This window comes from Capra hircus, chromosome 8, assembly GCF_001704415.2.
Source record: "Capra hircus breed San Clemente chromosome 8, ASM170441v1, whole genome shotgun sequence".
Taxonomy (NCBI): Eukaryota; Metazoa; Chordata; class Mammalia; order Artiodactyla; family Bovidae; genus Capra; species Capra hircus.
The window spans coordinates 24,639,231-24,652,224 of NC_030815.1; the positions used below are offsets into that span (position 1 = coordinate 24,639,231).

At 46.5% G+C, this 12,994-nt stretch overlaps 1 protein-coding gene across 4 annotated transcripts in view; it reads left to right on the forward strand.

Annotated features, from left to right (window-relative positions):
• Window positions 1–12,994, forward strand: part of SLC24A2 (solute carrier family 24 member 2) — a 276,401-nt gene that overhangs the window by 225,462 nt on the left and 37,945 nt on the right. For all 4 annotated transcript variants that reach the window (XM_013965891.2, XM_013965894.2, XM_018051915.1 and 1 more), the window contains 2 exons: window positions 8,838–8,936; window positions 12,114–12,232. In XM_013965891.2, the coding sequence (XP_013821345.1) occupies window positions 8,838–8,936; window positions 12,114–12,232 (218 nt within the window). The remainder of the gene's footprint in view (window positions 1–8,837; window positions 8,937–12,113; window positions 12,233–12,994) is intronic.

Consider the following 12,994-nt stretch of genomic DNA (forward strand, 5'->3'; position numbering starts at 1 on the left):
AAGCCATAGGGCTTCCCAGGTGGCACAATGTTAAAGAATCTGTCTGCCAATGCAGGAACCACAGGTTTGATCCCTGCGTTGGGAAGATCCCCTGAAGGAGGAAATGCCAACCCACTCCAGTGTTCTTACCTGAAAAATCCCATGGACAGAGGAGCCTAGCAGGCTACAGTCCATAGGATCCCAAAGAGTTGGACACGACTGAGCACACATTCCAAGTCATGCGAAGGGTAAAGTATAAGGATGCAGGCAGTGCGATTAAAAGCTGGGAGATCAATTAAGAGGCGATAACCGACATCCAGGCAGGAAAGGTTGGATCTGATTGTTCAAAGGTAGACTCAAAAGGACTTGGTGGTTCACTGGATATGAGGGAGAGGAGGACCTCTAAGGTGACTGAAAAACCTAGGGAGTGAGGAAATCACCAACAGAAAATACAAGCAAAATAGCGGATTCCTAGGAAGATGATATAAGGAAGTTTGGGGCACATTGAGTTTAACCATGAGAGGGACTTCCCAGTGGTGATATTCAGAAGTCCATTGGCTGAGAAGACCTGGACCAGAGTTCCGAATGTAGGAGTCATCAGTAGTCGGGCAGTGGTCCATTGGTCCCTTGGGAGACTGTGAGGAGAGGGAGTGAGGAAGGGACCCTGGGGAGTGGTGGCACATATGGGGCACATTTGGGGGTCCTTGAACATTGAAGGGGATTTCAAGGAAGGGAATGAGGAATACCAGATGCCACTAAGAGAGCCAGGCAAGTGGAGGTGAAAAGTGGCCGAGGATAGGTTCAGTGGTGAAATGCTGACAAATGGCAGACTCAGAGTTAAGAAGTGACCGAAGGAGCCCTAAGGACGCAGGGGCACCACACAGACTGACCTTTCCAGAGGTCTGGCCATAAAGAGAGAGCAAGTGACAGCAGTGCCCGTAGGATAGCTGGAGTCGAGAGAAAGGCTGCCACGTTGAAGGACTTAAGCATGGTGATAGGCTGAGGGGAAAGGGAAGGATTAAAGATGACGGATTAAGCAAAGTCCCTGAAAAGGCAAGAAATTGGGATTGAAGGACAGAATTTCATTAAATACACTGGAAATTTTCCAAAATATTTAGGAAGGCACCCTATTTCCAGTGATAAGGTGACCCCATTAGGAGAGATGACAGAACCAATTCACACCTGGACAGATCTGAGCCTTACTGGTGACTCCAAAGGTCATTCTTACAGGAAATTATTTTTAAAAGCCTTAATAAGGAAATCAGGCTGTTTCATTTCATTATATTATGAGTTTGGCCACAGCTTGAGATTATGTAAATATCTTATTAATTACAGGAACTAGTCCTATGATTATGCCTGTAAATATACTACAGTTAAATTATGTTAATCATCTTTATTATGTGGTCCATTCACAAAATATTTACTAAAGATGCTTTATAAATTACTTTATTACAATACTAGTTTGATTTCCATTCATGTCAATGGAACCTTATAATTGGTTTTACATGATACTTTGCAAAAATTAGAATAACTTGAGGGTTGTATCTCAAAAGTAGATTTAGAATAAATAAGTAAACTCTATGTTCTTATGCAGGACAAGACTTTTATTTTTAATATTTTGCTTTTAAGAATAAAAATCAGGCCAGATGCTATTAGATGAATAAGCTGCCCCAGAAGGACAGTTTGTGGAATGCAAGTGGACCTTACTTGCCCAAGCTGCAAAAGTAGTGTCTGGTATTTTCGACCTTTATTCTCTGAGTTTCCATGCCCTCTGGAGAAGGCCCCCACCGTTACAGCATGAATCTTAAGTCCTTGTTTCTTGTCTCTCTGGCTCCAGGCTGTGAACCCTACAAGGGCACCAGATGGATCTTATTATCAAAAATTGCCTGATTCATAGCACAGGCTTGGTTAATATTTGCAGAGAGGAAGACTGGTTGTGACCTGTACTGACTTGGAAAAAAAGCTCAGACTTCCCTGGGGAGCTGATATAGGGAGAGCTTCACTATAATTCAGTGAGTGCATGAGATGTGCCAAGCTTGACTCTAAGACGCTTGTGGAGGCATAGAGAAATACACAGATGGCTGAGAGGAGGTCTCCGCCCCCGAGAAGCCTGCCCTCTGGCGGGGAAAGCAGAGAGGCTGGCAGCAAGCTGAAACAAGGGCTGTGATGAGTACAAAATGCCCTGAGAGCAGTGGGTAGATTTCCACTTGGGAAGGAGCGCATGGGTATCAGTAGAGAGACTTCGGGTCTGGCCTTCAGTCCAGTTCAGTTCAGTCGCTCAGTCGTGTCTAACTCTTTGTGGCCCCGTGGACTACAGCATGCCAGGCTTCCCTGTCCTTCACTATCTCGCATAGTTTGCTCAAACTCATGTCCACTGAGTGGGTGATGCCTTCCATTAGGCCTCGACAAATGAGGAGCATCTTCATACAAGGAGAGCCAGAGCTCAGCTTGCCTGCTGTACTCTCTGCGGTGCTCACTGCGCTCCCTCTTGCACCTGCCTCCTCTTCCTTGCAGTGCCCACCTTGGGGACCTGATCAGGGGGAGGAGGGACAGAAGGGAGGCAACTGGGCCCCTCTGTATTTCACTTCTGCAACATGAACTTGGTCCACCCTATTTTCTCCTCTTTACTTCAGACAGTTCCTGGGGCTCTATATATGGACCCTTAGCCCTACTGGGGCGCTGGGCTTGAGTGGACCTGAAAGGATTTACTTTGGCCTATTAGCCAATAGGAAGCTTGTGAGAACTTGATCAGCTTGCCTGGAAACCACAAACACAAGGATCGATTGAGCCCCCCTGGGGCTCAATACGGCAGTGAACAAAACTGATGAAAATTCCTACCCTCACAGAGCTTGACTGCTAATGGGAAGCAGCAGATAATCAATAGCAATAGTGATACAGTGAATGAAGTGGTGGAAAATGCTTCAGAGAAAATGAGCTGAGGGTGGCAAGTGCTGGAGAGAAAAGCTGCACCTTTAAATAGGCTGCTCAGAGCAGCTTCAATGAGAAGGTGACATTTGTAAACAAGTATCAGTACTTGATGGTAAAGGACAGGGAGGCCTGGCGTGCTGCAGTCCACGGGGTCACAGAGAGTCGGACACAACTGAGCGACTGAACAGCAATGAACAACAAATCAGCACTGGAGGGAGTTGAGAGAGTGGAGCCCATGGATCTCTGGCAGAAGAACATTCCAGGTAGAGGGACCAGCAAAGGCCATGGCCCTGAGGTGGAGAGAGCACAGTGTTTTCCAGAACAGCAAGAAGAAGGCCAGCGTGGCTGGTGCAGAGTAAGCTCGGAGAGGGGGAGGGGACAAGGCAGGAGGGTCGAGGTGAGCTTCACTGGACAGAATCTTCCAGGTCACTGGCAAGACTTTGGTTTTCATTTTTCCCTAAGGATCCCCTGCAGGATTTTGCACAGAGGAGTGAGTGGCGTCACCTGACCGCTAATGACCCTGGGATAAGACCAGCCCAGGGGACCGGGAAGACATGGTGGAAGAGAGACTGGGAGGCCAGAGGATTGTTGCTCGGCCCAGGGAGGCGGGGAGCGAAAAGTGGTCAGGTTCTGAAATACGCTGAAAGCAGAGACTCCAGATTTGCTGACAGATAGCTTGTGAGGTAGGAGAGAAAGAGAGGAACCCACAATGACCCCAAGGGTCAGCGTTTGCTCTTTGCCACATCGCTTTCATAGTGCTTCTCAGAGTCACGATGACCTGGCTGCCTGACCTGAGTCTCTGATTCCAGAACAACAACAACAAAAAAAGGATAAACAGGAGGAAAATTCAGGTGCCCTGTTGCTTTTTAAGCTGCCAGCCAAGCCATAAACTTCAAAGACAGAGACAGGAAAGGCAGAACTGAAAACACAAAAAATAATTTCAAACACACTGAGTTTTCCCTCCTGTTTCATTTTTCCTTTTCTTCTCCCAAACCAAGGTCTGTTTGCCGAGGTGTGTGTGGCCACTCCCTTTACATCTATAAATCTCTTTGGTCCTGTCTCTTCCGTGTTGCTGGGGCTCAGAATGCTCTGTGGCAGCCAGGAGCTAATCTCATCTCCCGCCCAAAGCATTCCTGTCAGGGCGCTGCTGATGACTTGGTGGGAAGGATGTGAAGGAATTTCCAGGGGCTGTTTTCATTAATCAACGGCAGAACAAAAGTAAAATGCTTTACCTTGGAGGAAACAGAACCTCCAAAGGTGATTTTGCGACACAGCCTGGAGCTCCTGCATTATGGCAGAGAGATCGGTTGAGGATTTTGATGCCTGGTGGTTTTTCCAAAATTTGTTCTTCTTCATAATAAGCCCTTCTGCTTTGATCTTTTCCTCCCACGCGTCCCTACCACCCCCTCAACACACTCCCCTGAGAACACTCAGCTGGTTTTCTTTTGCAAATTTCAGACCAAGCTAAACTATATTAAAACTGTGTACTAGGTTTTGACGTAGGTGCCTCACGATTTGAGCCGTTTGCTATTTCTAAGATTTTAAGTATACAAATATCTGTCACTATATAAAAATATACTTTAAAGGTTCACACGCAACAGCGTATATTTTTTTAAAGTCTCCTTAAAACATGTTGAAAATCACTCCTTCACTCACCTTGAAAAGTTGCTCAGAAATGTCTCCTTTATCCCTAGGCACACAGTTACAGTTGTTTTTCTTAGATCTGTCCATGTCAACCCCTATGCCAACGTAGAATCCATGCCTAAAATAGTCAATGAAAGTGGTGCCTTTACGGCCAAGGTCTCTTGCACCAGAGGCTGCTAAGCCTCCATTCTATTTTAAATATCAAGCTTTTCATCTTCAGTAATTTATGGGGTGAAGATCCTGCATTCACTTCCATAATAGTAACAACCCTTTCTGAGTAATTGACTGTATGTCAGGGCCATCTAAATACCTGATGTGTCTTAAACCAGTAAGTCTTCCAGCAACTGTGTGAGCTGGGTGTTCTGTTCATTATTGCTATTTTAGAATTCTGAGCCTGAGACACAGAGGAGGCAAAGTCCTGGTGCTTCAGGAAGCTCTTTGGAGCTACCCCAAATCCACTGTGCAATACCAACAGCCCTTCCGGCACTCTGTCCTCACAGGTGATGGGGAGAAAGCTAATCACTGTCTTTCCACTTGAAGATCACAAAGGTATCAGAGTTTAAAACACAGAGGGCCAGCTCCCTCACCTTGACCTTCTCAGTTTCAAGGAGATATGAAGTGATCCTTCTAATCAGTTTTGGAACTGACTTTGGAGGAATCACAGAAAACTAAACACCAATCCAGCGAGGCCCCGCGGGATGCTTACACTGTCAGGTCAGATACCGCTAATTGAGAGACGAGAAGATGCCAAGGCTTCTTCTAACGCAGCACAGGGCCGTGTAACCCTTGCCCCTGGGCTGTTTGTTGGGTTTTCTTTTTCCTCTTGTTTACAGAGTTCTCCCAATGCCAGGTGCTGTGGGCAGCTCTTTATAGGTATTTTCTCACTTAAGCCCTGCATTTAACTCAAGAGTCAGTGGTTAGCATCCCTATTTAACAAACGGAAAAACTGAAACTCAGAAATATTCAGGGATTTATCAACTCTCACCTAGAAGAGCCAGGGAGAGAGCTGGGGCTTAAACCAGGCCTTGCTGCCTCAAAACACATCCACGTGCATGCTAAGTTGCCTGGTCGTGTCTGACTCTTACGACCCCTGGGCTCCTCTGTCCGTGGGATTCTCCAGGCAAGAATACTGGAGCAGGTTTGCCATTTCCTCCTCCAGGGGATCTTCCCAACCCAGGGATCAAACCTGCGTCTCTTTACGTCTCCTGCTTTGCCAGGAGCCACTTTACCACTGAGCACCTGGGAATGAATCCCAGATCATATCCCTTTAACCACGATATTGTGCTGTTCCCAACACACACACACACACACACGCACACACTGCAGGGTGATCTCTCAGCTTGTGGCTTCAGGCTGAACAGGTCCTGAAGGGGCCAGTCCTCCTGACCCGCACACCCAGAGGGCCCCTTTGAGAATCACATTCTGTGCTCCGTCTTGTCCTGCCAGCCTCATCGTCACAGCTTCTCTCAGAAGGTGCCCCGTGGCGATCCCAGGGGTGTCCTGGGGCTGGAATGAGGGTGCCCTCCTGGCTCCAGCACCCTCAAGGAATTCCCCTGTGTGCTAAGTTCTGAAGGTGGGCCTTCCACTGCTGCTTTTCTAGAAACCAGTCTCTGAAAAGGGAAAATCCTTTTAGGCCTTGGAGCCGCTGTTGTCAGCACCCTCACAGCAGAATGGCAGCCAGCTCCTGCAAACTGGGACAGAAGTTCTATTAAAGAAGTAGAAGTGGTGGGTGGACGAGAGCTGCTCCCCAGGCAGCCTCTGCCCAAGGGCTGAACCCCAGGAGGAAACAGGTCAGGTCAGTCTGTCCCACTTTTCCGTAACACAGAAAACCTGAGGTGCTGTGGCAGTGGGAAGAGGGATGCACACAGCCTACAAAACCCTCGCTGGTCTCTGAAAATATTTTGAGAAATCCCAGTTCTCCTCCGCTCCTCTCGCACTCCTCCTTTAGAGACTTTGGGGAAACCAGCCCCCAAGTGACAGTGGCCAGCCCTTTTCTGAAAGATGTTTCCTGGCAGAGGGAGCGGCCGCACCCCTCCATGCTGTGGGGGCCCTTTTGTTCTCCTCTGTCTCTGGCATTCATCTGAGCTCCGAAAAGGTCCTTGGAACCATACACAACATGTGATTAACTATCAGCGATTTTCTCCGCCACGATTCATGACTTTGGGGCTTGACTTGGATTGGTTTATTTCAGGTTTTATTTCCCCAAGCTTGTTTCCTCTTCTGAATGCTCGCTCATTTTATGATTATCTTATATATAATTTTTAAATAGCCATGGTTGATCATACAGCTGCAGATTGCTCTAAGTTCAAAGACTAACCCTGAGTCCACAGAGTGGCTTTATTAGTAGAAGCATCATCTTCTATAACATTTCAGAACCTCCCTTTTCCTCTTCTTGGCTTTTCAGCAGATGATTTAAGGACTTCTTAGAGTCGTCTTACACACGTAGTACCCCTCCTTAGGCTTCAGGCTGCCAAATGCTGAGAATCACTCTCCGTTATCCATCCACCTAGTCCCCAAATAAGACAGGAAAGTGTCTTCCAACCATGCTGCCTGGGCAACCTCCAGACAGTCCCAGCTCCCTGCCTTCCTCCTCATTATTATTTCTTTTTCTCTCCTTTTTCTTTCTGTTCTTATTCCCTTTTATCTCCTCCTTCTCCTAGTCCCCAGACTTCTTTCCTTCCCCTCTTTCTTCCCCAGATTTTCCTTGGCGATTAAATAGAAATAGCTAAATGCAGAATACCCTCCAGCATGGTAAATACCCTCCAGCTGACCTGCACTGTCCCTCAAGGGGCACATCATGTCCATCACTTCGTCCTTCTTGCTCATTCCTTATGCAACCCAGGCCACATACTGACCTGCTTTTTTTCTGTGTAATGTTCCTCTTCCTGTTTCCTTGAAGAATGTGTCCAGCGGGGCACATTCATTACCTAGACTAAGGGACCGACATCCTAGAGGCTGCCTTGTGAAGGCAGGCATCTAGATTTAAGGCTAACGGAGCCTTTGAGCAGAAGGAGCTTCTCCTGCGTCACCTTCACCATTGAAGTCAGCTGGTCCGTCTCTAGCTTACTGCTTCTGTCGTTCCCAGCCAACCGCACAAGTCAGCTCTATGACCACTCCCCTGGATTTGCGTCCACGGCGGGTGGCGGGGGCGGGGGGCAGTGGGGATGCCAACCTGCCATGTCCCATCCTAGGAGGATGGACTCTCCAGGAGAAACTAGTTTGAGGCTAATTTGGTTTGGTTGTGATCTGCTTTAGAAAAGTAGAATAAGCTCCCATGCTAATATCCTGCTAGAGAACCGAGCCAACCGCAAATGCCTAGTGGGAAAATTGTAGGAGTTACAGTATTTTCAGGGACTCATCTAAATGTAGGCAATAATTAATTAGTTTAAAATGAAGCTCCTTTGTACCTTGAATAATCCCAGGAGGAAGGGATGGGGGAGGGGGCAGTGGGAATTAAGGATTAAAAAAGAAAGAAAAATGTGCTATGTTTCACTAATCTCTACACTTTTGCATGTTTTTTTTTTTCTGTGCTTGTTGCATGCATTTACCCATTAATTATGTCAGTAATGGAGAAGAAATGAAGCATTACTTTTGTGGTACAGCTGTTTAAAATGATTACTTTGAAAATGGTATTTTTTCCAGAACCTTTCCCTAAGCGTCTCATCACCCACAGACATTACTTTTTGTGCCCTGAATCCCCAAATGCAATCAGTTGCCTCCTTGCTGCTTTCATTGCAGCTGACTCAGCTAATTTGACTGCAATGTATGCGCCCGACTCCTTTAGAAACCACAGTGTTAATTAATATACATGTTTGAAAATGAGAGTCAAATCAAAGGACCCCTGGGCTTGGCTTTCCACGGTCAAAAGCCAATCCTGGGATGAGCATCTAATTCCAGAGAAATGGCCATGCCTCCAGAGTGGTTCTGTGTCTAGACCTGTTTCGGGGTCACAGCAACAGAGGGAGTTTTGGTGAGGATTGGTGTTTTGTTTTTTGTAAGCAATTGGGAGGGAGGAAAGAGGTCCAAGGGAAACCTTTTGTCTGTGACCCAGCAGCTTGAGATTGTCAAGTAGAGAACTGGGCTGAGGGACCCACAAGGTAAGAAAGGACTCTTCATGCAGGGCCTAGGACCTCTCGGTTAGGCAGAAAGGAGTGGTCACCACTGGACGACACCCTAGCTAAGAAAGCTAGGCGCCTGCTTTGCCAGAGCCTCACCATTTGCCAGGAGCCTCTCTCCTTCTCGTCCTTCTCACCCCGTCTCCTTTCCATTACTTTCTCTTGCTTCAGGGAGGTTCAGAGAAAAGGCTTCAATTCTCCACAAGATTGCCAAGAAGAAGTGTCAGGTGGATGAGAACGAGAGGCAGAACGGGGCTGCCAATCACGTGGGTGAGTACGGGGAGATGTCCATACCCTGCTGTTCATCCCTGGAGTGCATGAAGCAGCGGGCAGAGAAGCAGGACCCAGTGTGGGCACCCCAACTCAGTGCAGACACAGAACCCCGTCGCTCAGCCCTTTCTCTGACATCCAAAAGAGTCCCACTTCCCCTGGTGGGTCCAGGGCATGAACAGACCCAATATGTCACCTACTCCCAGGGGAACTTTAAAAAGAGTGAAATGATTCTATGAGGAGCCATCTAAAATAAATAAATAATAATGTTAAATGAGTAAAAAATTTTAAAATAAATTTATACCACCTCCTAACCATACATCTCCACTGGAGTAGAAAATCACTCCATTTGGGAGCTTGCACAAAAAGAGGACACACAGACCTGTCATTTAACACTTGACAAAAGGTGAGAGTACCCTTTCTGAAGTTCTTGCTTGGTAACCAGATTTTACACCTATGACATCCCCTGCATCACCCCCACCAAATTACTAGATGTTCACTTGGTTGCTCCTGAACTGAGTTCCCAGGTCCCTGCAAGATGGCCCTGACTCTCCCCTCTTAAGAATGCAGCAACTAGCCCCGGTCCCTTTTGGTTGACTTTTTCTGAGTTCCTTTGTGACCAGATCGTGACATTTACTGGTCTTATTTTAACTTGGAACATAATGTTCCTTCTCTCCAGTCTGTGACTCTAATGTAGCTCTCAAATTCTAAATTCAGACTAAATTTACCCTAATCTGGATCTATGCAATACACGATGCCCAAGAAACTAAAATTATCTGCAGACAAAATTTAACAGTGTTGCACTCAAAATATATGACATTCCTTGGAAGAGCTTATGTCTCCTCTGTTCTCCTGACTTCTAGCTTCAGGAAAAATCTTTGGCCAAGAAACAGTCAAGATTCTATTCGGTATGAGGGGAAAAAAAACTTAAACTAAAATGTTAGCTCTCACTCCTGGGAAGTCGCTTCTTCTCATGTGTTCATGTCTGTTCTTACACATCTTAACTTCACTTTGGGACCCAGAACCCCATTTTGTTTGGTCATTAAAGGCTGTTCGTAAAGTTGTATCAACTCAGCTAACAGACACACAAACACAAATTTAGTATTTCCTAAGGTACTGAGTATTTTTTAGTTTAAACAACTGAACCAAGCATATTAGGAAAAAACAATCACACACAGCAGAACATCATTATGAAAGCATGATCACTACTAAGATAAAAGAAGTTGGCGTTTCAGTGGCTTTCCTAATTCAAATGTATTTATGCCTCTGTATTCCACAACTGAATGCAAAAATAAACATAGCATTCCCTGTGACTTCCAAAATTTGGCTCCTCCAAATTCAACCATTTTTATATGACTCTCAAATTATTTCCCAGTAATTTTATCAGTGATAGAAATGTTCAATTTTTCTGAAGTTGCTAGAAACACTCTAATACTTTCTGAGCAGCCTGAAGTTGCTAGAAATACTCTGATACTTTCCGAGCAGCCTGAAGCTGCCCACATCTGAAACTGATGAGCTTTCTGGTTCTCCTGGTGACCCTGACACTTAACCACACACAGCCGAACTCCTAGACTTAACAAATCCCAAGCCTTGACCCAGCTCAGCCAGAGGGCAACCCTTTATTATTTCCCTCTCCCTGAAATTATGGCAAAAACACCTCAGTGGTGCCCGATCACTGATCACCTGCAGGTGTTCCTCTGAGCCCTGGAAAAAAATCTTCTAGTGCAAGTCAGGTGCTGTAAAGTGGATCCGAACAGTTTATGTTGCTTCTTTGCTCGCTCTGTTTCAGGCACTGTGCTGAGAGCACTGTTCATTTTCCTATGCAACCTCTACAGGTGTACCCTGCGATCATATTGTTATTAGTCAGAGCAGCAGTGGTGGTTCTATTGTCATCATCACCCCAATTTTTTCTTAACTTTTGCTTTTGTATTGGGGTATAGCCGATTAACAAACAGTTGTGACAGTGTCAGGTAAATAGCAAAAGGATTCAGCCATGCATATATGTGTATCCATTCTTCCCCAAACTCCCCTCCCATCCAGGCTTTGCATAACATTGAGCAGAGCTCCACAGTCTATACAGAAGGTCCTTGTTGGTTATCCATTTTAAATATAGCAGTGTGGACATGCCCATCCCAAACTCCCTAACTATCCCTTTTCCCCATCCTTCCCCCAGCCACCATAATTTCATTCTCTAAATCTGCATCATCCCAGTTTTACAGATAAGGAAGCTGAATATCAGAGAGGCTAAGTCACATACTAAGGACCCTGCAGCTTAAGCAGTAGCATCAGAGTATGAACCCAGGCCTGCCTGTGATACCCAGTGTCCAGAGCCCCAGTGACTCAACTGAGAGTCACTAGTCAAGTGTTGCTTCTCAGGCAGGAATGACACAGATTTTTACCTCAATTACTTGTTCATTCCCTGCCTTTGCCTGGTCTTCTATAGGATGCCCCAGTGTGGAACCTCCTAAGTAGTATTCTCTAGGCATTTCGAGAAGGCCAGGTTCCCAGGTTTGCCCTACCCACAACACCAATGCCCTGGTAGAACTTTCCACCCACTGAGCCTGAGGGAATTAGAACTAGAAGTATTGGGCCTTGGAGGTTACCCAGTTGATTCCCCTCATCGCATAGCTAAGGTTCTGCAGAAATGAGGGGCCTTGCCTGAGATGACCACCTGATTCTGTCGGAGCAGAGCCTAAGACTCGAGTCTCCTGCAGCCCAAGCTAATAAATGTCCTTTCTAGAATGTAATTACAGTAGAAAAGATCCTGCCGTAAGAAAATCTCTGCAGGATGTGGTCATGGGTATAGACAGTAGTGTGGAGATTGGGTATGGTTTTGGTTTTAAAACGTCCATGCTCATGTTCTTAAATGGCAAGTTGGTAACTTTTCCCAGTCTAGAGAAGGCATACCCCTAGAGTTGATAGGGTACTCAAGGTCAGACATAGGCCAGCGGGGATGCCAGGGAGCTATTAAAGAGAGGAGGAGGGCTGAGTACACTGAAAGGCAAGGGGGCAGAAAAATCCTAGACATTTGGCACAACCCAGCCCTGGGTCTTATCACCCCTTGGATGCCACTACCTTCTCCCTTGGCCCAACATGTTAGGATGTTCTTCTCAATATGGCTCTTACCCCCCACTAACCCCATTTGCTTGCTTTCTGTGTGTCTAAATTTTGTCACAGAAAAAATCGAGCTCCCAAACAGCACCAGCACAGAAGTGGAGATGACACCCTCCAGTGATGCTTCAGAACCAGTACAAAATGGAAATCTCTCCCACAGCATCGAAGCTGCAGACGCCCAGGTACAGCGGTTTTTCATTGCTCTCCAGGCTGTTGTGTGAGTCGATATTTTAGCATAACAGCATAGACCTGCATTCTCCTCAGAGGCCCTAGCTCCCAGCTCAGAGGACCCCTGGGTCATCCGTCCCTGTGTGCACTTCCCAGTACCAGCCAGGGCACCGCATGCATCAGACTCTTCATTCATCATATAAGTGCGCATATTCTCCAAGCCAGGCTTCCCAGGTGGCACTCGTAGTAAAGAACCCACCTGTAAGGCGAGTTCCAGCCCTGGCTCAGGAAGATCCCCTGGAAGGTGGCCCAGTAACCCACTCCAGTATTCTTGCCTGGAGAACCCCATGGACAGAGGAGCCTGATGGGCTATGGTCCGTAGGGTCGCACAGAGTCAGACATAACTGAAGTGACTTAGCATGCACACACGCATTCTCCAAGCCACTGTTTCTCAGAGTGAGACTGGAGGAGTCATGCATCAAATCTCCTGGGGATAAAAATGCAGATCCCTGGTCCATATCCCAGATCCAATGGGAAATAGAATCACTGAGAAGCAGCACCCAGGAATCAGAACTTTTTTCTTCTGAACTTTTTATTTTGTATTGTACACACGTCCAAGGAATCATCATCTTAACTCCCGTCCCTGGGGATTTTTAATAGATGATAAAGTTTGATCACTGCTGCAGTCTAATCCTCTGTGTGTCTTTAGGGCCATGATTAAGTAACAGAGAAACCACAGCTGTCATTCTTTGGTTAACCCCCTTTGGCCTTTTTTG